Genomic DNA, 26,419 nt, shown 5'->3' on the forward strand with positions numbered 1-26,419 from the left:
CCCCTAGTGCCCGTCTCATCATTATCACTGTCCAGTGAACCTCTTGGCAGTGTGAGCTAACTGACACGGAACACATGACTGCTCACCAGTGCCAAGATTAGCTGTCGACAGACAGATATGAAAGGCGCTATATAATAGATAGAGCGGCAGAAGTGAAGAGTCTTATATACTGTAATGATGGAGAGAGAGACGTGAAAGGCACTATAATGCGTTTGTAACGTCCTTATGATCCTGGGTACAGGGGCCACTATGCGTGAGTGGCACTGCCCAACCACATCGCCCACTGGTGTCGCCCTCTAGTGCTAGGACTGTTGTATCAACTGTATATGCTCAGACAGGTGTGAAAGGCACTATATAACAGGCCTGTAGTGTCCCCACAGTCCTGTGACCTTCTCAGCAGCATGTAATGCTCCACCACTCGCCGGTGCCAGGATTGTGCTAGACAGGCGCTCTGTAATGGATGGAATGATACGTGAAAGGCGCTATACATTGGGCTTATAGGGGCCATATTGACTCGCGGAGACTCCAGGAAGTTTCTTACCCACCTGAGCTCATCGACTCTCCAGCACCCTGAACTGCTGGACAGGCCGGCACCTCCAGTGTGCCAGTCTGCCACTCTCTGGTGCTGCGCCAAGTTAGGAGAGGACTGCGGGCCACATCACGTCGCCCCCTAGTGTCTGAATTCTGTCACTGATGTCAGGCTGTGTCCCTCAAGTCACTCGCTCTGCTTGTGCCACACACGCGTCATGGCGCTAGGCAGAGGAGTCATGTGACTAGCATAGCCATGAGACAGCAAGGCGCTATAAAGCCGTAGCAGACACTAGCGTTTAAACAAAGGACAGAAGAAGAGAGCGGCCGAGGGGTGAAGACTTTAGGAGAAATGAGCCCCCGCTAAAGATCTGTGCCCACCGCCAAGTGACTCCGCTGAAATCTGACAATCCACACTCACATTTAGGGTGGAGAAGGTCACAGCAGCCATAGTGGGCTGAGCTGGAGTGGAGAGATGTTACTGCTGGATGAGGTGGGCACCCAGAGACCCACTGTGCCCACTGCCTTCTTAACAGACCAGGCACTCTGGGCTCTGAAGGAGGGCAGAAGTCTGAGCAGTGAATGTGCGTCGTTCTCTTCATATTGGGAAGCCCACCACAGCACAGGAGGTCCGCACCAGAGTCCTGAGGTGGCTGCCCAGGTGGATGGTGGCTTTCAGGGCTGGCAGGGTGCCAACGGTTTACTTTTACTGTAAACGACTTTTCCCTCGTCATTTACAAACACTCAAGTCCCGACTGAAGGGGGCCCTGCAAAAGTCTTTGCCCCCTTCCTAATCTCCTCGACTTTTGTTGAGGGGTCATTATGGTGTCCAGCCATGCCACCTGCACTTCTGCGCTGCTCAATCACCTGAAGCTATGCCCACTTGGGCCTGGGAGACCAAACTACTGGGAGAGGACCTGGTGAGGCCAGCAGGGGGTGCTCACCCTGTGGTCTGTGGGTGGGTCCCAATGCCCCAGTGCAGTGATGGGGACGCAGTGCTGTGCCATCACAAATGACTGGTCCAGACTGTATGCCACTATCCTGGCTGAAGTGCCCGCCGCAGCCTGGTAATTCTGGTCACCTTGTCTCCTCTTAAAAGCTAATGTGAGGCTGTGGTGAGTGCACTGGCACAGAAATGGCTGCTGTGATGTCATCCAGGTGGGTGCTGCACATTGGTGGTGGGTGAGGCGGCCCCCATTATAAAAGTCATCAGGTTATTAAAGTTTACAGGGCTGGTTGTGTTCAGTCAATGACCTTAAGTCAGCTGTTTGCGTGAGAAGCGAAGGGGGCAATTACTTTTTCACAAGACAGATAGAGGCATTGGAGGACCATCTGACTTAAACGGATGAAGCACCCATTGCCACCCCTCAGAAGGGGGTCCGGGGGGTTAGATGGGCAGGTCAGGGGGGCTGCTGCTATTAAACCGTCTGTCTGTCCTGCACTGGCCTCCTGTCCAGGTGTTGTTCCTGCCTTGTGTCCGATGCCTACTGGGAGCGGCTCCAGCTGCTCAGGCTGAGGTGGGTTTAAAAACTGGACAGACGTCACATTTTGTCTGAATACGCAAAGACAGAGGACACTGGGGAGGGGGTGAATACTTTTTACCTTGAGGTCCCCACCATCCTCTTGTCCCCCCGGGCAACTGTAGACCACCCTACAGGGGTCCCAGCTGTGTCCCCATGTTCACAAGTGCCTCGCAGCTCGGCTCCGCTGTCCCACTTCTCTTCTTACCGTGAGCCACTTCACGTTTCCTTCAAAGCCACCAAGTCACAGGGTTTGTTACCCACGCTGTTCTTCTCGGGCATTTCCCATGCCAGTCCTTGTTCTCCAGGTCCTCTCTTACCACTGCAGACTCGGCAGGATCAGCGCTTCCCACTCGCTTGGTTTCTTCCGAGGCGAGCGCCGGCCACTGGGGGGCGCTGGGCAGCGAGGAGAGGGAAAGCCTGAAGCCTCAGGTAATGGAGCAGGACTTGCTGCCCTCTAGTGGATAAACCAGACAAGACACGTTAGGCCACGTTGGTCACCATTGCAGCCGTCTTGCCCGCCGATGTCGACTTTTTGACGCGTTTCAAGGTGGTCTGCTTGAAGAACACGGGGCCGCACACAGCTAAAGCAGCGTCAGCGCCAAGTTGAACTTTGAGGGGTCATCTCTAACAGCCCCCTGCTGATGCCCACCACAGTTTCCCTGTTGAAGATCCCAAACATGAGGGGTCTGGAGGATTTCATGGTGGTCGTTGTGGTGATGGTGGTGATGGGGCCTTCAGTGGAACTCAACGGACTTGTCTTGTTTTGAATCGAGACATGTGAAGGACCCCCAATACCATGGGCAGGATGTTCTGTTGAACAGGGGCACTCGCGGGGGTCCAAACTGAAATACAAGGAGGTGACCATCGGTCTGTGGCTCGGCTCCACACTGCCACTGGATTGTGTCTTTCAAGGCACAGGTGAGGACGCGTAGACTGAGGGTGGAGACCCCCGTGTCCATCAGCTGGTACCACTTTGGGTTTCTATGGCTAGTAAGGGGACTGGGGGTCCGTGGCCTGAAGTTGCTCCCTGGTGGCTTTAAGAGGGTAGAATTCTGCCCTCAGAGCAGACGGTCATCAGTTGTCGCACTGCACATACTTGTGGGTTTATTGTCCTGGGGGTCCGCATCGATCATCAGGTGGGGGGGGTAGGAAAAAAAAACAACGACAGGATGGCAGATGTGTTGGTCTGATTTGACCCACCCCTCATTTTTATAGGGGAGTGGCACTGTCACTTTGCCACTTTGTCCTTGGCGTTGTCACATCTCACACATTGGGGCTCGCTTTGTGTCACGTCAACATGGCAGAGCGCAGGCAGACACAAGAAGGAAAGGCGAGTGGAAACTTCACAGGGTCAACTCACTGACTGGAGAAGTGTCACCAACTGGCGTGTTACGTAACCCGGTGGCAGCGTGGTGGCTTAACAGATGAGAGGAAGGGGAGAGGTGGGCCATCGGCTCGAAGGCTCAGTCCCAGTCATTCACAAGAGGACTTTCTGGAAGGGTGGGCACCCAACTGGGTGGGTGGCAGATAAGTTGTGCCACACGTGAGCCCAGACAACCTGCATGGATGTTTTGATGTTGGCCCCCCAGTGAAGCCCACCATATCATAGGCTTCATTATCTCAGATTACTCAGGCAACTAACAGAAACGTGGGTGGCTTTGGGCAGAGCTGGCATCTTTGTGCCAATTCTTGGCCATTTTTGTTTTGCCATCACTGTGGACATTTTCATTTTTAGTCCACTATGGGATCAGCACTCATGGGTGGAGGAATGCCATGCATCTGCCACTGGTGCCAACAGTACTGAGACTCTTAAAATGAAGAGGCCAGCAGACTGGCGAGAGGCTCACCAAAGACATGCCAGATGGAGCAGCAGATGGCACGGTGGGATTTGTATTTGAGTTTCGTGCCACGGACTCTTCTGTGTGCTGCTCTTTTGTCATCTCTGCCCATCAGTTAAGAGCGAAGGGGAGGCATGGCTGCCTTAGAAGAGTCAGGAGTTGGCACACTAAGACAAAGTGGAGGGGATGGAAGACTGGCATAGCAAGGAGTTCAAAATGGAAAGCTGAAGGATGGGGGGGCAGGATAAAAGGGGGACAATCAGCTCATCACAGCCAGCCGACTGGTACTGCCAGGGTACGAGTGACCCAAATGAAAGCCAGTGGCCGTACCTTGGACAACATGCCAACAGCAGAACTTCGCTGGGCTCAGGTGGAGAGTTTTCTGCATTTTGGGAATGCGCTGACTGGGTGGCCCATTTGTGACTTCAGCAGAGGACCAGGAGCACTTCTCATCAAACACGTCCGTCATGGCCATTCCATCAAACTTCTGTTTCAGGACTCGGTTGGCAGGAGGGTGTGAGATGGGGTTGCCCGACTTTGGGCTCACCAGCTCACCTAAACAGACGCATTAAGCGAGGAGCAGGGACAGATTACCAATCGGCCCATATTTGTGTCACTCGGCATGGGGACCCTCTGGCGCAGCGTCACACACAGTGGCGTCTCTTCATTTATCTGCCGTCTCCGTTTCTTAAAAGTCCCCTCCGGTCTGAAATGTGAAATGCGCGCCCCGTCAAGGAATTTAAAAATGAGGACATCAGCGTGGCTACGAACAGCTGGATGGTGTGTGGCAGCGGTGTGGACGTGCCCGGTACGCCTTAGTGTTGACACGGTGAGCAGCTGAGAACATCCCACGTCGTGGGGTTGAATGCCGATTACCGTGGTGACCCAACCTGCCGATGCCAGCCAGTCCTGCGCTCGTCTCCTCGGCTGAGCGCGTAAAGAATTAAAAAACGTCACGTGAGCGAGGGGCGGGGACTGTGGGGTGTAGGCGTGGCAGGGTGTCACCGGCGCGGACCATTTCGTTCACTTTGCGTCTTCACCTTTCTGTAGTTCATCTGGTGGTCTCCACACAGGTGGCGCTGGAAGCCATCAAACGGCTGGACCGGAGAGAAGCAGTTTAAAAAGTGGCCGGGGACTGGGGTGTCGCTGCCGTGTGGGACACTCCGCGTTGCAGGGCCGCTTGAATTAAAGTGACAAGTGGTGTTCTGCGTGTGGCAGCAGCGTAAGGGGGGACGCAGGCTGGGGGCAGTACATCTGACCCCTGGGGGAATCAGAAAGATAATCAGCATAGCGGGGGAATGAAAAGTGAGGAGAATCGGCGGCCGATTAGGACCCTCCCTTGTAGCCGCGGCGGGATGGCAGGGGACACTGCGGTGACCCCAGACAAAGTGAGTGTGTACTGGAAGAGCAAGAACTGAAAAAGGGGGTTCACGAGTCGTGACGTTTCATTTCTGCGGCTGCGCGGCCGCTCGTCTGGGTATCCTATTTGATACTCACGGGTCAAAGGCTGAGGAGGAGGGAACAAACATACAGAGCTCTATCGGTGGTCTCCTGCGCCAGGTAGACGGGCACTAGAATGGGTGCCCTGTGAGGACCTTCACACGCCTTTGATGAGCCCGGTTTGTAACCGCACACTCCTCCATCTTTCAATGGCATTTCGGGCACTGGATGCTCCACTTTACTTGCATTGAGGAGACGGAGCTGGGGACAGAGCCACCATCCCTAGGACACGGACATTGGCACATTGGCACACACACACACCCCCACATTCCCCAAAGGCGGAGACGGCGTGAAGAAGCAGAGACCAATGAAGGGCGGCGAGCGAGGCGTAAGCGAGAACTCGTGTTTATTCTTGGACATTTCACACTTACAATTGTCAACTCTTCTTTAAATAGGCTGAGGTTTAAATACAATCTGAAGACGGCTAGAAAATGTAAACTCTTTCCAAGTGTTCTGAATCGTGATAAAGTACTCGTAACGGACTGGCAGACACGCTCACACTCCCGCGCACGCACACTCACGCACACACTCACGCACGCGCACGCACGCACACACACGAGGCAAGGCTGACTTCAGAGGTAGAATGCGATTTGTTCCTGAGTAGTAGGATGAATGCTTCTTTGTGAGGCGAGCCGCCCGGCTGATTGTTTTCTTCAATGTTACAAACAGGGTGGGCGGCCTTTGTGTTTTGTATAACCAGCTTCAACAGTTCATATCCAAAAAAAAAAAAAAATAAAACACCACAAACTAGACAAAGTAATCCCCAAAAATTCTTACAAAGCCAAACATGAGCAAAGTCTGAAAGCTTCTCTTCTCCCGGGTGATTTACGCATGAATTGTCGCAGCATAAGGCATAAGAGCACTGAGTGGCCGGTCGCTTCGGTCACCTCGGTGTCCCTGGCTGTTGCTTTATATATTTATTATTATTTTTTTTTTGGTACGTCCACACCTTGGGGTAAAGCCGGCTGACCAGCGTGTCCATTCAGCACAATCGGGGGGCTGGGGGGGGGAGTGGTTTTATTGGGGGGCTCACGAGCCCTGAACCGCTCTTGTCAGCTTTTAGGAACTCCGAACGAACGGCCGCCCGCGTCGAGCCGAGCTCGGATAGCAGAGGCGACGCCATCTTTGCACCTCATCGTTTCTAAGCCAAAGCGTACAGAGCGCGGCGGGCGTGTGCCGTGGGACGCGGTCTTGGGGCGAGGGGGTCTGTGGAGTCGCCCCCTACTGGCGAGTGGCGGCCACAACGACAAACAGCAGAAGCTCACAAGCAACAGCAGACTAGGGGGGACTAGCCGGGGACAGCGAGACGAGTGGGGGGCCGACAGCACCAGGCAGAAGTCTGCGTAAAGGGGGGGAGAAATAAGACAGACAGACGGACAGACAGACAGACAGACAGACAGACAGACAACGGCTGTAAACAGTCACACGTCCGATTGATTCTGATTAGAAATCCCCTGAGAAGAGCGATTGAGCTCCAGCAAGAACAGCACAAGATTGTACTTGACACATCATAAAAGTCACACGTATAAATATATAGACAGAAAGAGATATAGATCTATAGATATTTAAAAAATAATCATCATCATCATCATCATCATTCCGCATAGCATTTTCAATCATAATACTACTCCAAAATTTTGCTGAAAAGCTCACAAGGAGCTCGCATGCCAAAATGAAGGAGAAAAAAAAAAAAAACCAACAACAACAACAGGTGCCAACGGGCCTCAGGAGTGGAAAAGTAGCAACAACATTCGTGCAAGTGGCGTAGTCGGCAGGACTATTAAAAGCGACTGGGCACGGCGAGCGGCTGGCTAGCTGCCTTTTCAATGGAAACGCTGGGTCACGATTATTAAAAACTGGCAGACTGCCATAATGACTGGGCAGTCAAGACGCTGTAGCTCCGTTATGCCCAATTACATCCCACCCTTGACACCATCAGCAAATGGCGCACACCAAAATGCAGCAACTGAATACACAAATAAAGCAAAAGTCGCAGAATTCTGCGGTCCCCGACATTTCAAAACGGGGACCTCACAAATGCCACTTGTCGGTCTGGAAATTGCACAAATGCATCAGGAACAAGTTAAAATAATAATAATAATAAAAAAGCTATTTACATTTACTCCAAAAGAGAGAAAAAGAAAAGCGAGATGACGAGAGGAATACTGAGCGAGGACTGGCGGCCAAGGCCACGGCTCCTCCGTCTTGGTGTACGCAGCGCCACCTGCTGATCCTTCAGCCGTCCACGGGTGCAACAGGGCGCTCGAGTCCAGTGCAGTGGCGGGACACACAAGTGATGAAGTCGTCAAGATAAGACAGAAACCAAATTTCACGCCCTGAAATGCTAAGCCCACCGTCTCTTTTTAGTTCAACAGCAGCAATGATAGAAGCACGAGACAAATGAAAAAGCCAGAAGGACTGATGGGCACACCTGGGTGTCCACACGCCCACCTGCATTCGTTGGCACGCAACACCCTAGGGACCTGCCCAAGATTACAGCCGTCCTGATAAGCTGAAGGATCCACACCACTAGGGGGCTGCAGTGAGGCCTCAGCAGTGGGCATGATGGCCAGATTGTCACACGCGAAGTCTGTCACCAGCTAGCTTGTGCTCAGCTGTAAATGATCCGCCATCAGCTGGGGCAGATTGTGTGCCAATCGATTCTTGGGCACAGCCAGCGAGAGGATACGTGAGTGTCAAAGCAGTCACCCTGTAGTCGAGAAAGGGAAAAAACAGGCACAACTGCAGAGGTTCAAAAAGAGCAAAAGAGAAACCCAAAGAGGTCACAACATTCGTAATGTCGCCGAGGCACGGCGCGCTGTTCACTACTGTCAATGCATAGGCGTACAATTCATTCATTTTATTAATCCGTCCCATCGAGCTCCCTGAGAAGAAAGACTGAGAAACAGCTGAGCAGGCCGAGGAAAAAGCGCAAGACGCCAGCGGCACGTGAGGCACCCGCGGCGCCGGCAATGCGCTTTGCTGAGGCCGGAGACGAGCGGCAGCTTCCCTGAAGTTTGGCGCCATCTAGTGGCAGGCTGTGGAAACCCAACAGCACAAGTCGTCGTCATCGTCGTTCAGTCCTTTTGGAGACAGCGTGGTCCTAAAAGTGTGCAGCTCAAGGGCCGACTCGAGGGTCGGCACACAATAAGCCATAAACCCCCACCCCCAAACCAAACCGAAAATTAAAAACAAACCGCAACGCACACGCCGACACGTCCGCTGGAAAAGGCTTTGTCTCCGCAAGACGCCTCACTGGCCTTTGTGCTCCTGCGTGTGGTTGGCCTGAAATGCCAACAAAACCCCCCAACCCATCCCGATAATATTAATAACAATAATAATAATAAAAAAAATGAAAGTGTCACTGAAAGCGTGAGGTCACATCGGTGCTTTGGTTTGCCCTGAAATATAGAAATCTTCAGTTTTAACTTTTTTTTTTTCTGAATAAAATAGAAAATATTTACATGTTATTTTTTGTTGTTGAGCTTAGTTAACCAAAAAAATAAAATTAAAATAAAATAAAAAGACAAAGTTGTGTCAGAAACACTGAGCACGGACACGGAGAGGTAAGTATGAATATGTGTAAACAGTGCATCACTTTGCTTTTGTTCTGCTATTCTGTACATTTTGGAGAAAATAAATTATTCACAGGTCGCACTTCTCTCTCTCCCCTGCTACTGAAATCATCTGCTTGGCTGTAGCGCCTCCCACTGGCCACTGCGGAGACATAACCTGAGATAGATAGTGTACTTCAAAACTTCCTGTTCCCGTTTTTGGCATTAGTAGTAGTAATAGTAGTAGTAATAGTAGTAGTAGGAGTAGCAGGAAAGCTTCTGACTTGGCATCACCTGTCCGGGGGTCCTGCGGCTTCTAAGGCGAGGGGTTGGAGGTGCACGAAGACGATGAGGTAGATGTGTGAGAAACAGGAAGTCCCGAGCTGGGGGCGCTTCGGCCACCACTTGCCTTGCTGTTGCTGGGTGCAGAGGGTGTAGATGAGCTGGCGCCTGCTGCCTGAGCAAACAGTACCCCTAAGGAAGAGAAACACACCTAATAATGAGGGGGACGCCGCTCCGTTAGGAGTACGCTATCCTGGCTTCCACAATTCTATGGTGGGCTGAGAAACTGTGGGCTACACTTGGACACCTCGGCCACTAGGTGGCACACTGCCTCTTTACAAGTGGGGGAAGAGAATCGCCCAGCATCCTCAACAAGACGTTTGCTTGCACACTCACCTGTGTAGACGACACCATTGAGCTCCACGGACATGTTGATGCTGTTGAGGCCACCTGATGAAAGGCTCATACTGGATTCGCCGCGGCTTTCTGGAATTACAAGAAATGAATTTCACTTTGTGTAGCCCCTGTTCAGCCCTCCAATACGCTGATGGCCGGCCACCCAAACAGACCTTTATCTGAATATTCCGCTAAAACACACTCCCATATAAACTGCGTACATATATTCACAAACACACACAATAATAAAGCAGTAATAACAGACTGGGAGGGATGATCCGTCTTCTTACCCAGCCAGGATGCCCTTCGGGACAGGAGCAGACAGCTTACACAAGGCCTTGTTCCCCAAGGATGCTAGATGGCAGCAAGCCCAGGATCACTTCCCCGCATGGGCGCCCACAAGGTATGCCGGGTATTAGAATCCCAGGGAACAGTCTTGTTGGGCTCCATGGGGGCTGCCCGGGCGAGCTGCAGGATTTGAGAATCCCCAACTCCATGGAGCTTCAACCTAACCCAGAAGTGCTTCAGAACATCAGCATCACAACGCCATTAGCACGCCCGGGGGGATTACATAAAAGGAGCTGCCTGCTTCACAAGGACAAGCAAAAGTCCGCTAAAGGTGGATGAAGCTTGTAAGGAGGAGGCAGTGGAGGAGCAACTGAGAGAGAGTAGGAAGACAAACGGTTACTTTACTGTGTGCTTACTGATCTTCTGTTAAATTTGCCTGATCAATATGCGGACAACAATACAGATTTCCATACCGGGACGGTCAAGGATAGGGTTAATAATGGCTGGCGCCAATACTGTTAGCCAGTACCATTACAAGTGCTGGGGAAATTGGGCTACCATCGGCTGAAAGAAGAAGGGGAAGAAAGAGGAGAGGACGAAGGTTAGCAGAGTGGAAATGAGGGTACACACTTTGAATGTTGGCAGTATGACTGGTGAGACTGGGAGAGAGTTAGCCGCTATGATGGAGAGAAGGAAGGTCGATATATTGTGTGTGCAAGAGACTAAAAGGAAGGGGAGTAAGGCCAGGGGGATCAGAGGGGGATTCAAACTGGTCTGTCATGGTGTGGATGGGAAGAGAAATGGAGGAAGAGTTATTCTGAAGGAACAGCATTTTGGAGGTGAAGAGTGTCAGACAGAGTGAGGATGATGAAGCTGGAAATTGGAGGTGTGATGATGAATGTTGTCAGTGCATATGCACCGCAAGTTGGGTGTGCGATGGATGAGAAAGAAGATCTCTGGAGCGAGTTGGATGAAGTGATGGACAGAAAGTGGTGACATGTTGGTGAATGGAACAGAGGAGATGAGGAGGTGATGGGTAGGTATGGTGTCAAGGAGAGGAATGAAGAAGGTCAGAGGATAGTGGATTATACCAAAAGGATGGACACGGCTGTGGTGAATAAGAAGAGGGAGGAGCACAGGGCGACGTACAAGAGTGGAGGAAGATGCACACAGGTAGATGAGGGTCAGTCTGAAGGAGATTGAAGACTGCAAAGTGGTGGCAGAGGAAAGTATAGTTAAGCAGCATAGGATGGTGGCCTGTAGGATGACCCTGGAGATGAAGAAGAGGAAGAGAGTGAGGGCAGAGCCAAGGATCAAATGGAGGAAGTTGAAAAAGGAAGACTGCAAGGTTGAGTTTAGGGAGAAGGTGAGACTGGCACTGGGTGGCAGTGAAGAGTCACCAGACAGTTGGGCAACTGCTGTAGAAGTAGTAAGGGTGACAGTAAGAAGGGGGCTTGGTGTGACATCTGGACAGAGGAAGGAAGACAACAAAACCTGGTGGTGGAATGGGGGATTTCAGGAGAGTATACAGAGGAAGATGTTGGTGAAGAAGTGGTGGGATAGTCAGAGAGATGCAGAAAGTAGACAAGAATACAAGGAGATAAGGCGCAAGGTGAAGAGAGAGGCGGCGAAGGCTAAAGAAAAGGCGTATGAGGAGCTGTATGAGAGGTTGGACTCAGAAAGCATTTGATAAGGTGCCACATGAGAGGTTGGGCATCAAGTTAAAAGAAGTGGCAGTTCAGGGTGATGTTTTTAGATGGGTGCAGAATTGGCTCAGACACAGGAAGCAGAGGGTGATGGTGCCAGGAACCTCAACAGAACTGGCCAATGTTACGAGTGGTGACCAGCAGGGGGCAGTGCTGGGGCCGCTGCTATTTTAATATATATAAATGATTTAGATAGGAATATAAGTAACAAGCTGGTGAAGTTTGCAGACGATACCAAGATCAGTGGATTAGCAGATCATTTGGAATCCGTTATATCATCACAGAAGGACTTGGACAGCAGACAGGCTTGGGCAGATTTGTGGACGATGAAATTTAAGGTCAGTAAATGTTAAGAATTACACATAGGAAGTAAAAATGTGAGGTTTGAATACACAATGGGCGGTCTGAAAATCGAGAGTACACCTTATGAGAAGGATTTAGGACTCATAGTGGACTCCAAGCTATCAACTTCCCAACAGTGTTGAGAAGCCATTAAGAAGGCTAACAGACTGTCAGGTTATATAGCGCCTTGATGTGTGGAGTACAAGTCACAGGAGGTTCTGCTCAACCTTTATAACACACTGGTGAGGCCTCATCTTGAGTACTGTGAGCAATTTGGGTCTCCAGGCTACAAAAAGGACATAACAGCACAAGAGAAGGTCCAGAGAAGAGCGACTCGGCTGATTCAGGGCTACAGGGGTTGAGTGATGAGGAAAGATTAAAAGAGCTGAGCCTTTACAGTTTAAACAAAAGACGATTAAGAGGTGACATGACTGAAGGGTTTAAAATTATGAAGGGAATTAGTACAGTGGATTGCGAAAATGAGTTCATCAAGAACACAGGGACACAGTTAGAAACTTGTTAAGGGTAAATTTCACACAAACATTAAGAAGTTTTTCTTTACACAAAGAACGATAGACACTTGGAATAAGCGACCAAGTAGTGTGGTAGACAGTAAGACGTTAGAGACTTTCAACACTCGACTTGATGTTTTCTTGGAGGAAACAAGTGGAGAGGACTGGCGAGCTTTGTTGGGCTGAATGGCCTGTTCTCGTCTAGAGTGTTCTAATGTTCTAAAGTGAGAGAAAAGGACCGGCGGGCTACACAGAGGGACTGAACTGGGAAAGACGCGAGGAGGGTGTGTTGAGAAGATGGAAAGAGTGCTTTGAGAGGCTGATGAATGAAGAGAACGAGAGAGAGAAGAGAAGGTTGGATGATGTGGAGATAGTGAATCAGGAAGTGCAATGGATTAGCAAGGTGGAAGTAAGGACAGCGATGAAGAGGATGAAGAATGAAAAGGCCGTTGGTCCAGATGACATACCTGTGGAATCATGGAGGTGTTTAGGAGAGATGGCAGTGGAGTTTGTAACCAAATTGTTTAATGGAATCTTGGAAAGTGAGAGGATGATGAGGAGTGGAGAAGAAGTGGACTGGTGGGCCGATATTTAAGAAATAAGGGTGATGTGCAAACTAAATGATGTACTTTTAAAGGCTGGCTGGTCAGAGAACCAGGTGGATAGGTTTGTCACATCTGCTATTGCAGGCTTATATTCAATAGCATCATTACGTTTACTGAAGAGTAACCCTTATCGGAGGAGTCAAATGAATTAAAACTGCAGATGGACTGTGATGTTTGCTGATGACATTGTGATCTGTAGCGAGAGTAGGGAGCAGGTTAAGGAGACCCGGGAGAGGAATGAAGGTCAGTAGGACCACCAAGACAGAATACATGTGTGTGAATGAAAGGAAGGTCAGAGGAATGGCAAGGATGAGGGGAGTAGATTTGGTGAAGGTGGAGGAGTTTAAATACTTGGGATCAACAGTACAGGGTAATGGGGATTGTGGAAGAGAAGAGGAGAGTGCAGGCAGGATGGAGTGGGTGGAGAAAGAGTGTCAGGAGTGATTTGTGACAGACGGGTATCAGCGAGAGTGAAAGGGAAGGTCTACAGGACAGCAGTGAGACCAGCTCTGTTATATGGGCTGGTGACGGTGGCACAGGAGACAGAGCTGGAGGTGGCAGAGTTAAAGATGTTAAGATTTGCATTGGGTGTGATGAGGACAGACAGGATTAGAAAGGAGGACATTAGAGGGTCGAAAGTCGAGATTGAGTTGGTTTGGACATGTGCAGAGGAGAGATGCTGGGTATATTAGGAGAAGGATGTTAAAGATAGAGCTGCCATGTAAGAGGAGAAGAGGAAGGCCTAAGAGAAGGTTTATGGATGTGGTGAGAGTGATGGGTGTGACAGAGGAAAATGACAAGGACACAGAGAGATGGAAAAAGACGATCTGCTGTGGAAACCCCTAATGGGAGCAGCCAAATGAAAAACAAGAAGAACAACAACAAGGTGGTATCGACTTGGTACCGAGGTACTGGTTCTTGTGACATGTGTAGTTTAATTCACATGAGGAAGACATACGTTAGGTAGTTCTGGTCAATAATCCTGGTGCCAAGTTTCATGATTCACTGCAAGCTATACACGTAACAACATTGACCCAATGAACCTGTGCTTCTTCGGAGTCACAACGTTACATCAGAGCAACAGAGTTGCCAAAAACCCACCTGCACCTATGTGCCGCAGTTGGATGGTGCCAACAACGACGCCGACTGATGATAATCAGCATGGTGTCTCATGCAGTCCAGTAACAATAATGAAGATCACATGGACTTTTTTCAAGCCAAATGTACATTTTTCATAACATTTCAAGTTACATTTCTTCACAATCAGGGACTGAGGGAAATGGCTTTACTGATTTCCTTAAGAAAACTCTCTCTAGTAGTAAATGTTTCAGAACACGACCACTAGAGGGCACAGGATCACCAAAAACAACACAAGAAAGTAACCAGCCATCCTGCGCTTTGGGAAATGCTGGTCTCCCAGCAGGGCTGTCTGCATCCCACCCTTCCAAATGCTACAACCTGAAGATAACTTTGTTACTCAAATGTGCCAATGTGTGACGTAATGTTGATGTCTCACCTCACTACTTTATATAAAGCAGCTCAAGCTGAGATGTCATTTATTATTACCATGAAAAACAAACAAAGAAAAAAATAATAATTAAACCTAATCTTGAACTGAACTTTGTGCAAATTTAGTCACTGATCTCCCTCACTTTGTTCCCAAAACTCCATCTGGACACACATCAGACCAGAACAAACTGGGAAAGGCACGACATCACAAGTGCTCCCCTTAAAGCTGCCAGGGCACAAGGGCACAGACAGAGCAGGCTTAATGGGTCAGGGGTCAGGGCATTAAGAGCGAGTGGCCCATGTGTCTTCTTACCTTGGTTGTTTATGCGGATGTTCATGGGAATCTGGGTACTCATAGCCAGCAAATTCTGCTGCAGGGCTCGCTGCATGATTCTCTGCTGCTCATCTGCCATCAGCACCATTTTTTTTTCAGGTGGCTCTCCTGCATCCAGCTTGTCCCGCAGCTGTTCCAGAGCAGCCACCTGAGCAGCCATGGCTGCCTGCGCTGCTGCCGCCTGTACAGCTGCCGCCTGTGCTGCCACCATGGAGTGACCGGGCAACGCCACTGGCATGCGGCTTGACACTGACACAGGCCCGCCATCATCTTCTACAAAGAAGAAAAAAAAAAAAGGAGAGAGAGAGACAAGAATGTTTGGTAGGTCAAGGCAGGAAGTGCTTACCACCATAGTGTGCTTGCTGCGTCAACTGTACCTGTTTTGATCTTTGGGATGGGATTCAGAGATCCTCCATTGGTCACTACAGCTACATTCATACTGGGCAAGGCCAGCTTGGGAGAGGACAGCATAGTGGGAGTCCCATTGGGGGAGTAGGTGAAGAGGGTCCCCCCAAAGCCTTGTCTGCGGCCTTCTCTTCTATTGCTGTCAATGGCTGCCTGCAGTTCATTAGGGTTGCTGAGTCCCCGCTTGTCACATTCGTAAGGGTACAGATACTTCATGTATCTGAAAAGAGAAAGACACCAATCACTTGCTATGACAGATGCTGTATGGAATGAAGACTCACCTACTGTATGAGGGTTCAGCAACAAATCGCAGTATCAAGAAAGACAGGTGCTTATCATCGTGTTGATTTCATGAACACAATTTTGTGAAGAAGTATCTCCACCTTCCTCATATTCTCCGTTTGTGTGCATTTCACACAATCAGTGTCTTCAAAGTGTTAAGACAATGCAGCATTGGAGAACAGGAGCCTGAGTGAGCACACCACAGTTTTTAAATCATGACTTCAATGTTCAATTCATTCATCCAACATCATCCATCCTGTAATTTGGTACAACTCTGGGCGTGAATTGCTACTTTTAGCGGGGGATCCTTTCCCCACCACTGAGAACCCAAAGGTTCCCCATCTGAGATAATGGCAGAATTCCAGGGCCTCAGAAATGGCCTTGTAAGCCTTTTCCCACTTGGGAAATTGCAATTCTTCTCCCTCTTTTTTTAGCGGGATGTATTTTAATCAAGGTCAAGTATTCTTCAAGAGACCTTGCGGTGACCACTTTACTCTCAAGGCAAGGGTCACTGGTAAGGTTTACAGTCAATTGGGCTGGCTCTGTCCAGTCAGCAGGTTTGAAATTTGAATATTTGTTCAGCGGTTTCAGGGAGTGATTCAGGGGGCAATAACCTTTTCACACAGACAATACAAGTGGTGGATATGTTTAATTACTTAATACGTATTAAGCAGTAAATGTACAAGACACAACATTAAAGACACACAATGAGCTGCTGGTTGAAACTTACTGGGTCCTGAGGGTGAATGCTGCACTGGTGATCGAGGTAGGCAAGTTGAGGCCTTTTGTGATTTCTCTCCACAGCTTCTTGTTTATGACCTCCACCAGGCCACCCTTCTCGGTCACAAGCATGTACAGCATGTAGAGATCCAGCACCTGCTTGGCCATGATGGGAATCCGATTGACCGGAGTCCCTGGGAAAGCAAGACAGACAGGTGAGCAAGGGGTACGAGGAGGGGGTTAGAGACAAAACCGCTGCTACCAAGGCCCAGCAGAGGGGGCACGGGGTGATCGGCATACTACCTTTGGTCTGTAGCTAAATACGCCCCCACCACCCCTCAACCCCACAGGCAACACAAACACAGAGCCTTACATTTGCGTGATCTGCTGTGGAAAAAGTTGGAGAAAAACTCACCTCGCTTCTGCATGAAACTGAAGAGGTCGTCCAGAAACTCTTTACGCTTCGGATCTGCATCGAGTTCATAGAGCTGCAAAAGAGAATTCATGAAACATGACACTCTGGTTTGAGGAAGGGGTGCTGTATGCTGTACATGGCAAACACCGAATACTCCTACACTACCACTGCTGCCAGTTCCTTCCAAATCCTGAGCAAAGCCAGAAATGTGTGACCACTAGGGGCAGCACAAAAGCGAAACTAGACTGCCAGTACTTTGGCTGAACATCTGCAGCAAAACACTGCATGATGGGATACATTACCAAACAGCTGACCACGAAGCTCAGTGTGGCTCTAGCTGTTGAAGGTCTAGGGTACTCTACAGGTTATATAGTGCCCACGCGGTGTGTGTTAGTTGGTATCCAGGATGGGGGATGACGTGAAAAATCTAACACTCTGGCCACGTGACCATGGCATCAGCACCGTCCCTTTCCTTTTCACTGTAATGACAGCAAACTTGAAGGTGACATCCCACGATAAAGCTGCTTATTTTCTGAAGGACACAGCGCCCCCTTGTGCCGAATGGAACTGGCATTCCCATCCCCGCCCCCAATGTTGCCATTCTGATGTCACAGGCCTGACGGTATTGCCAAACTTCATTTCCTCTTTTCTGTTTTCTTTGTTTCCCAACTCAGCAGATGAGTATTTGCACAGACAGTCGAATGAGGGTGGGTTGGGGTTGGCATGGGCTTGAGACCACATGAGCTCCTATGCTTAAAACAAAGCTGGGCCTTCTCTCCCATCCATTAGTCAGAAGTGAGCTGGCAATGGAGAGCAGGGCATGGGGATGGGGGGCTCGGGACACATTCTGTTACACTACGCCTGCCCTCGTGCCTTTGGACTCTGGAGCTGTGCTTTGACATTCTGGCCAAGAGGGGCGCTGGTGTTAATCTTTGGGACACTAACTCGTGCCATCAGCACATGTACTCTAGCGATCGACTAGTGTTAAGTGAAAACTTGCCTGCCGCGTGCTCCATGTCTGCCTGCTTCTCTCTGTCCATCTGCCTAGGCCTCCCTTACTCTCCTGATGACGCCCGGTTATGTAATCTCTATTTACATTCCTGTCCTCCATCTCTGTGGCGCTGGCTGATTATTTATAGCTTCCCCCGGGCCACGTCTCTTCTCCTGGAAGCGTTTCCTGGACTCCTTCCAGATTCGTCTGTCTGCTGGCATCGGTACAACTTCCTTTCCTCAAGCACGCAGTGCTTCCCCGGTGCAGCACATCACTACAGTACAAAGGCGGACGCCATCACAGCTCTTGGCCATTCATGACCCCATCACACCTCCGGCACCCTTCAAACACCTTCTCACCAATCTGATGTAGCACTGGGACTGGCGACAGTTAGGTGCCAGGGCAGAGTTCGGCACATGGCCTGCCACCAGGCTGGCCCACCACCAAAGCCTCACTGGCTCTTTGCAGCTACACAATCAGTGGTCAGACATATTGGATATGAAGCCTGGCTGTGCCCATGAATGCCACAAAGCAGCTAAATAAGCACAACTCCATTAGGAGAGACTGGAGACATGGAGCTGCCCTCAGGGCCTAGGAGTCCCAAGTGATCTTCAGAGCTCCAGAGTGTGAGGTGTTCGATGCCAAATTAAAGGCGCATTTCGTTTACCTTGGAGTAACACAAGAAATAAAACACTGCCATGGGGTGTGGCACCAACAATCAGTACAAGGGAAAAAAAATGTCCACGCAGCCGCGCTTCATCCAATTCCAATGCGCAGGCCAGCAATCAACTCTGCCCAGACACTGATAAGCTGAAAAGCCAGTAAAGAGAAACCCCAGTGGCCAGACCTCCGCTCATTCATAAGCCCAAGCCAAGGCACGTACGCACGCACGCACGAACCAACACACTGGCATTCAAATGCGGACGCTTGGACTTGCACGTTCCCCAACAAGTTTTTCTTGTTTATCAACTGATAAGGCTTCCCACCCTTCAACTGAAAACGGTTGGCTGACTTTATTTATAACAGTGACACCGTTACAACACTGGGGGTAAGGGCAAGGCACCGCAGCACACCCACTGCAGTGGTCCTAACTTTGAGCAGTCGCATCCACCTCCAGGGAAAGTGGTCAGGTTGAGATTACCACTCCCTGTGGACGTGTACTTCATCGGCATTACTTAATACAGCGCCTTCCACACCTGCACACCAAGTATATCGGACACCAGGTCAGCAGCCTTATCCAGTAGAGCGCCTTTCTAGGCCCGAGCAACACCTCAATTTCTAAGGCCAAGTTCATTCCAATCACGGCAGGCTGGTGCCACAACCTCCTCAGGCCGATTTGCAACTCAAATTAGGATTCAAGAGTTCAGTTCTGCAGGCTCCCCATCCAGCGGCTGCGAGTCGACTGAGCCTTCGCCTCACGGGTACATTTGACAGCTTAATGAATTCACCAGCTGCCTCAAACTCCTTCTACCTTCAAAGTACTGCGTGCATTTGACTCCCACTTGTCACCATTAGCAACCAGCAATCCCACCAAGTGAGGAGGCACTTAAGGCCGGCATCGTGGAGTTGGAGTTGAAGCTGAAACCTTAACAACCTTTAAAAAGAATGTGGAAGAGACAAACGGACAGCTGAACAAACAAGCAGCAACTGGGCTGAGTGGTCTCCTCTCGTTTGTCACATTTCTCATGTTCCCATGACCTAAGCAATGATCAAGTCTGGCCAGACATCTTCACAGCGGGGTACATAAAGGGATGGGTCCTCCTGGGACAGAGCAGACAGGCAAGTGTGGCGGTGGGTGACACGCATGGTCCCTTCTCATAAATGAGACGGTGCAGGTATTTATATGCTGGTGACAGTCAGGCTCAAGTGGGTGTGGCATACTGTCCTCCTCCCACCGCAGTGAGACATCATCATCATCATCACCACCACCTAAGCCAGGAGTCCTCAATCACGGTCCTGGAGGGCCGCAGTGGCCTAATTAGAAAGCAGTCCACGCTGATCATGAGACTTGGCACTGAACTGTTTGGCCTGTTAATGCTTTCATTCATCCAGGAGCAACTGGAGTTGCACGGTGGAGTTTCCTTCTGCGAGAACGTTAGCCAACCAACGTTAGTGGACCAGAACAGATTTACACCCAACGATTCTTCAAATTCTCCCCTCAGTCATTTCTTAACATTTTTTATCACAGATACTTCATGGTAAGCACGTGAGCTGGAGAGCTGCTGGTTTACTGGTGATCTGCATCTCGTTATTAACTAATTTCTAAATAAGAAAACAGGCAACAATTAAAACTCAAATGCAGCTGCAAAAATCTAAAATAGGAAATGAAGGGTTCTGAATGTTACAGGCAAGAGAGCTAAAATGAAGTCCAAAAAACGTACTGCGTTAGTAGGAAATAAAAGGGTTCTAATGAAGAAATCGGTTAAAGTGAAAACCTGCAGGACTGCAAGCGAGGACCTCTGATCTACAAAGGAACTCAAATTTGTATTTGAGGAATGAAAGCACAAACAAGACATGGAGTTCAACACCAACCATCATTATCAGTAAGGACAGTGGCTGGAATGGAAACCCCAGGGCCGTGACTGAGGACCCCTGATTTAAGCATTAGCCCTTTGCCACCCTGGGTCTCAACTACCACCCTACTATGGTATGGAAGTCAAACTTCTTACCGACGTCATGGTCTGCTTCTGCCATTTGCCAGCTATGATGCCAATCAATCCAGCCAGCCAACTCTTTCCTCCATTACGGGGGTGGACTAGCAGGCTTTCTTATTTAGCAAGTTCTTGAAGTCTAATGGGGCCGTCACACCCATTGTGTAAAATGTGCTTTGTTTATTCACCTTCTGTGTGACCTTTGCTAGAAAAGGCCTGCATGATTTAAAGCTTCACTTTAAGGAAAATGATAAACACAACAGAACAGAAGGAAGGGAAGAAATCACACACAGAAGTGGGCTTGGATTGCCTTTTTATGTGTTCAGAAGTGAAGGGGAGGGAATGAAAGCTCCATGAAGCTCAAAGACGATGTGCATTCCTGGACACACACACACACACACACACACACAGACGGTCAACTTCTTCTCACTCCTCACAACACAGCAGAGTGTGACGGCCTACTTCGAGGCCTGGGTACAGCACACGCCTGGAGTGATGGCGCGCCTTGGTAAGTAAAGAGTTCCCTGCCACGTCCCAATGGACAGGAGGTGGACATTCATTAAAGTTTCATATAAAAGTTGATTAAAGTATTTAGGATAATGGAGTTCCAAACTGTAAAACTAAATTTTTTGTTTTGGAATCATTTAAGGAATCTTCACATTTTAATTGAATTAAATAAACTGTTTTATGGGCACCGCTCAATTTTATTTTTAGTTACATATGACCAATAAAAATTTTTTTTTTTTTTTACTTTTCAGTGCATTTTTGAATAAAATCATGTCGCTTACAAATCCTAATTTTACATATTTTTGGCACCCTAATGCCACAGAATCCTTAGCTCATTACAAAATCCTTGACTTAGCAGGGAAAGGTGATTTGACAGGCATGACATTAGTGACAGAGTGGAGTCAAACCTACGATCTTCAAGTGAAATGCAACATAAATTCACATTCATTTCAGAAAATCCTAACCACGGTGAAGCCTTACACTGCACGTGTGAAGTACTGGAAAGGTGCGTTGGTCTATTGGAGAGTCGAGCCATCAATCTTTCTTAGAAAAGCCCAACACTTTATCCACTGAGCCAATACTGCCAAATCACTGAAAACAATATTTTGTTAAATTTCTATATAAACGAAGGGGGGGAAAAAAAAGAAAAAAAAAAATCGGTAAAATTGGGGAAAAAAAAAAACAAATTCCGTCTGTGTACATTGATCTCGAACCTTCACCCATTTGATTGAATGACCAACAAGCGGACCACTTGATCAATGTAGATCCCAGGTATTGCATTGTCACCAGAGATCAGCATGCATGCAAAGATGGAAGGAAATCAGTTTGAGAACAGTGGGTAAAAACGGATTGCAAAATTTGACCCAGACAAACGGACGGCAAGTTGAATAAAATTGGGTAACAATAATAATAAAAATGAAAATAAAACTCTGTAAACCCTCTTCTCTTTATAATGCCTCGGTGGATGAAAACTGTCCATTTCTCTTTGTGCACTTGGCTAGAGGGGAATGTGGCCAACTGAGGAGCGAGAAGGGCTGATGCCACCTAGTTAAGTGACAGCTCCCAGTTAGGAGGCCAGATGCAGCTACTGGAGTCTGATTTTTAACAGTGTAAGTGAATGGTAAGAGGACGTGCGGTCGCAGGTCAATACTGGTATTAAGTAACTACTAAGAAAACAAGTGAGGGGCAGAGTTAGACTCACCGATTATTAATAATAAATAAAGTACAAGGGACCTGGACATTAGAAGATGTGCGTCGTCCTGCCTTCTCTGCACCCTCTGTGTGCCATCCTACGTATCAGCGAGGCCAGCTAGCCTTCCAGAACACATTTGTGTCCGTCGCTTCTGCTTCTCACACTGACAGCACAATGTTAGTTTAGTCAGATTCTTCTAGCATGACATTAATGGAAAGCATGTTTGCTTCAGTGGCATCATCCAGAGAAATGGCGCAGATGAGAGCGCGAGTGAGCACTGCTCAATCAGATGCCAACTGCCATTAAGACAGAGTCCATTACTCAATCACTCAGTCGCTAACAATCAACAAGACTGCTGCTGTTCTCCCATTTCATCGCTTGTTTCCATGATCCAATTTCAAATTTACAACACGTATGGTTTCAAAGTGGAAGTATTACAAAAATGGCAATGCCAAACACACACTCACAAGCACTTCCTTAAGCCACTTAGAATAAGGTGAATGTAGAATCATATTCAGCATATTCATTTTGGAAAATAAAACTTGACGGGCAAACATGTGAAGCACAACACTGTGACTGTTGATTAGCCAATGAAATTAGACGACCGCTGAAATGGAGTTTGACTAAAGCCTCCTGAACAGCAGACTAAGCGGCCTGTGAATCAGAAGCCTTATTTATTAAGTAACACAGAGTCACTCACTAAATGCAGTGGGCCACATGTGATAAAGGCCTCCAGTGCCAGCGATGTGCCGCTCGCACAAAGAAGAGGAAACCCTTCAGTTCGCTATACTCAGTAAGGCGCAGGGTATTGCAGTCTTTCGCAGGTTCGCTCCAGTGACCCTCAGCCTTCAGTGTTAAGAAATGTGTAAGTACTCGCGTTTTAAAGTCTCCACTTTGGGAATCACATACTCAAGGACACAATGCAATTGAAAGTGGTCATCATTATTAAGATTTGGATGAGATGCCCACACTAAAGAGGGTTGATTCTCTGAGCCTGTCAGAGCAGGGCTTGTCCATCAGCCCAGGGTTAATCCTGGTCACTCTTCCAGAGTTAACTTGTCTTCTTTTTGTAGCATGGAGACCAGAACTGAACAAATGACTAATGATATCAAGACGACTATTTTAACAATATAGGCTAATATTTTTCAGCTTCATTGCCGCATTACTTGATAAACATGGCAGGTCATGTACTTCACTTACAATGAAATGCCAGTAAAAGCAAAGAAATGAAAGCTGCTTCGATTTAATAGCGCCAGGCACAGAAGTACGTAGAGTGGGTGCAGTTCATTTGGAATTCCACCTCCTTTAAAATACATCCCTTCAAGAGGGTTGGGAAATCAACACTAAACAATACTTCCCACAATGCCCAACAAGAGCATAAACTTGGTCCCATTTCTTCCCACTGTAAAGCCAGCAACAGCAGGCCACTCACTTCAAGTGTCCAGTCTGCCCAGTGCCCTCTCCTCTGCTCAATCAACTGGCCACCACTAACAGACACACAAGAATCCCAAGTATTTACAGGCCGAGACCTACCTGTTTGAACTGTTCTTCGTACGTCCAGTCGCCGTGATCCTGACCCACTGCCTGGCTGTGGGACCCCTGCCCCGGGAGGCTGGCTATGCGCAGGTCCTGGCCTACAGGGGTCTTCATCTTCAGGAACTGTGAGTGAGCCTGAACTGGACGGTGAGGGTGAGCCAAGGTCTTACCACCTACAGTTGCATCTCCTATGGCTCTACTCTCTTCACCGTCCTCTTCCTCATCCAAGTCATCAAAATCGTCTTCCATTTCCTCTTCAAAGTCTTCCTCATCCCATTTTCTTTTGCTGTTTTATGGAGAGAAGGACACATGTTAAACAATGGGATATGCACAAAGACAGAAAAGCACCGAGATGGTGTGACAGGTAGCAGGGTCATCGTCGATATCGTCCATCACCCATTGGCTGGACACGCTGTCAATGTAAATTATAAAATCACTGATGAATGGATTGAAACATTTGCAGAAATCTCCTCAAAGTAGCAAACTACAACTGTCACCAGCTGTGGGGCACTCACGTGTGCCACAGGAGGCATGCAGGAGTCCTGTCCTGTGCTATGCTAGCTTAGCAGGAGTGCGGCATAGTGGAGGGAAGGCACCGTCATCAGTGCGTTGCACACCAAGTTTGAATGGGAAGGGCACAGGTATATTTGTAGCACCTCATTGCTGCTCAGTACCCTTAAAATGACCACACAATTTGGAATTCTTAGGCGACTTTGGCAGGTTTGCCCTTTTTGAAGCCGCTCATTTACGCGATGGAATGCCAGCTCATACTATGGACAACCGACTCCCAGGCTAATGCAGCTTGTCAGCAGCATTACAATATTCTTCAATCACCGTCAGTTTTCTTAACCCACTTACCCAGGGGGCTCGCCATGGGGCAGCTGGAGCCTATCCTTGTGATATTTTACATAAGCAGTGAAATTCAGGTGACGGGCAAGGACGGTGGCAGCATGGCGATGCTTGAAGTGGGTCAGTACCAGCAGCACTCAAAGCTTCAAGGGGACCCCCAAACTTTGATCAAGCATTTAGTGTATTGCCGCACTTGTAGATTCAAGTTTAACAATCCCCCCCCCGATATACTTCTATACACATGCTCCGACATCTAAGAGAGTGCCATCGTGTAAAAGTAACGAATTGGGAGCAGGAACACGACACTGACTAAACTGTCATCTGATTCCACTTCAAGCACTGCTTGCAGGCAAATAAGAAAATAACACAAATGTAATTGTGCTGCGTACACGAAATAATAAATGTGAAATAAACGGACTGCACTATATAATCAAAGCTGGGCCATACCGTTTATAGAAGGCCAGTGCCATTGTCCTCCTGCATGCACATCTTGAATCTGAAGCACACAATAACACTGAACACTCGGCGTTCTGCGCTTCCTGTGGACAGTCGTTTGGATGCATGGTAAGAAACGGCAAAATATGCCCTCTAGCCAAGCCAGGATGAAACACAACAAAGTGCGATTTGTTTTCTAGAACGTATGTATGGCAGGGCTTTTTTTTTTTTTTTTCCGTTCAGAAGATAATAGAAAGAGGACAACTGAGGCTGCAGTATATGAGGAAGTACTTTTGTAACTTCTACTTTCCTTTTGGCACGCCTTTATGCTAATCCATTTAATGAGGTGGCAGACCCAATTTTAGAGTCTCATGCCAATTCAGCATTGTGATTTGCATAGCAATTCTAAATGAACTCGTTATTACGAGGACTCGAAGGCAATTCATTCCATCCCCAAATACCACTGCAGGTGCCGAGGTGCAGCAAGCAGCCTGTGAGACAACAAAACTAAATCCTGCTTCCCAAGCTAAAAAATGATAGATAGATAGATAGATAGATAGATAGATAGATAGATAGATAGATAGATAGATAGATAGATAGATAGATAGATAGATAGATAGATAGATAGATAGATAGATAGATAGATAGATAGATAGATAGATAGATAGATAGATAGATAGATAGATAGATAGATACTTTATTAATCCCATGCCCACTCACCATTCCTCCACCACCCCGTGTAGATGCTTTCCACATCAGGTAGCTCACACTATGAAGAATAGCCACCAGTGCCTAAAGCCAAGCATCCATTTGCTCATTTGCAGTTGGAACCGACCCTCTGCTGCCTGTGCACATAGTCACACATCTGCCCAGGTCTTCTGTACTGGCATAGCTGCGATCTTTGTGGTGAAGACACCTGAAGCTCGAAACTAATTTATCAAAGCCACTGTGACAAAACAGAAAAAGGCAGGCATTGTAGCACCTCCATCCCAGAGAAGCGTGACCGAGTTATCACATTGGCCGCTACTCATATACCAGATGTAGAGAGGCACCACCACCACCAGACACCATTCAGCACGCTCAGTTACTGCCATGCAACCCCTTGGGTGCATACAATTACCGCAAATGACAGAAGTGTCCCCAAAGAAGCCAGAAGCACTTTGTTTTGAGGCCTTTAAAGTGTCACTGCTAAATGAAGTGGAAATCAACCAGAGATCACTTTTAGTAACAAGTGACTTCAACTGCATCGGATGAGGGGACATTTACATAAAAACAGCCTTCTAGTTTCAGGCTTATTAAAAACCAAAGTCAAACCTAAACCAGGTACACGGTCTGCCGTTTCCCTTGAAGCTGGGTGGACGTCATCCTCAGCCTTGGGGCCCTACCAGCCTTCAATGTGGCTTCTTTAAATTCCAGATGGAAACTCCATGATTACAACATTTACACAGACCACAAGACCGACTTTGGCAGCTCAACGACTGTGAATGCCCAAAACGGTTGTCAGGAACCAACAAACACT

General features: G+C 48.4%; 1 protein-coding gene across 3 annotated transcripts in view; it reads right to left on the minus strand.

Moving 5' to 3' along the window:
* Positions 1-8,647: 8,647 nt before the first annotated feature.
* Positions 8,648-26,419, minus strand: part of arid3a (AT rich interactive domain 3A (BRIGHT-like)) — a 37,703-nt gene continuing 19,931 nt past the window's right edge. For all 3 annotated transcript variants that reach the window (XM_039767189.1, XM_039767190.1, XM_039767191.1), the window contains exons 3-9: positions 23,614-23,902; positions 16,740-16,812; positions 16,335-16,518; positions 15,295-15,542; positions 14,897-15,190; positions 9,622-9,711; positions 8,648-9,417 (exon numbers count right to left, since the gene is read on the minus strand). In XM_039767189.1, the coding sequence (XP_039623123.1) occupies positions 9,260-9,417; positions 9,622-9,711; positions 14,897-15,190; positions 15,295-15,542; positions 16,335-16,518; positions 16,740-16,812; positions 23,614-23,902 (1,336 nt within the window). In that variant the 3' untranslated portion in view covers positions 8,648-9,259. The remainder of the gene's footprint in view (positions 9,418-9,621; positions 9,712-14,896; positions 15,191-15,294; positions 15,543-16,334; positions 16,519-16,739; positions 16,813-23,613; positions 23,903-26,419) is intronic.

Source organism: Polypterus senegalus, chromosome 10 (assembly GCF_016835505.1).
Source record: "Polypterus senegalus isolate Bchr_013 chromosome 10, ASM1683550v1, whole genome shotgun sequence".
Classification (NCBI taxonomy): Eukaryota; Metazoa; Chordata; class Cladistia; order Polypteriformes; family Polypteridae; genus Polypterus; species Polypterus senegalus.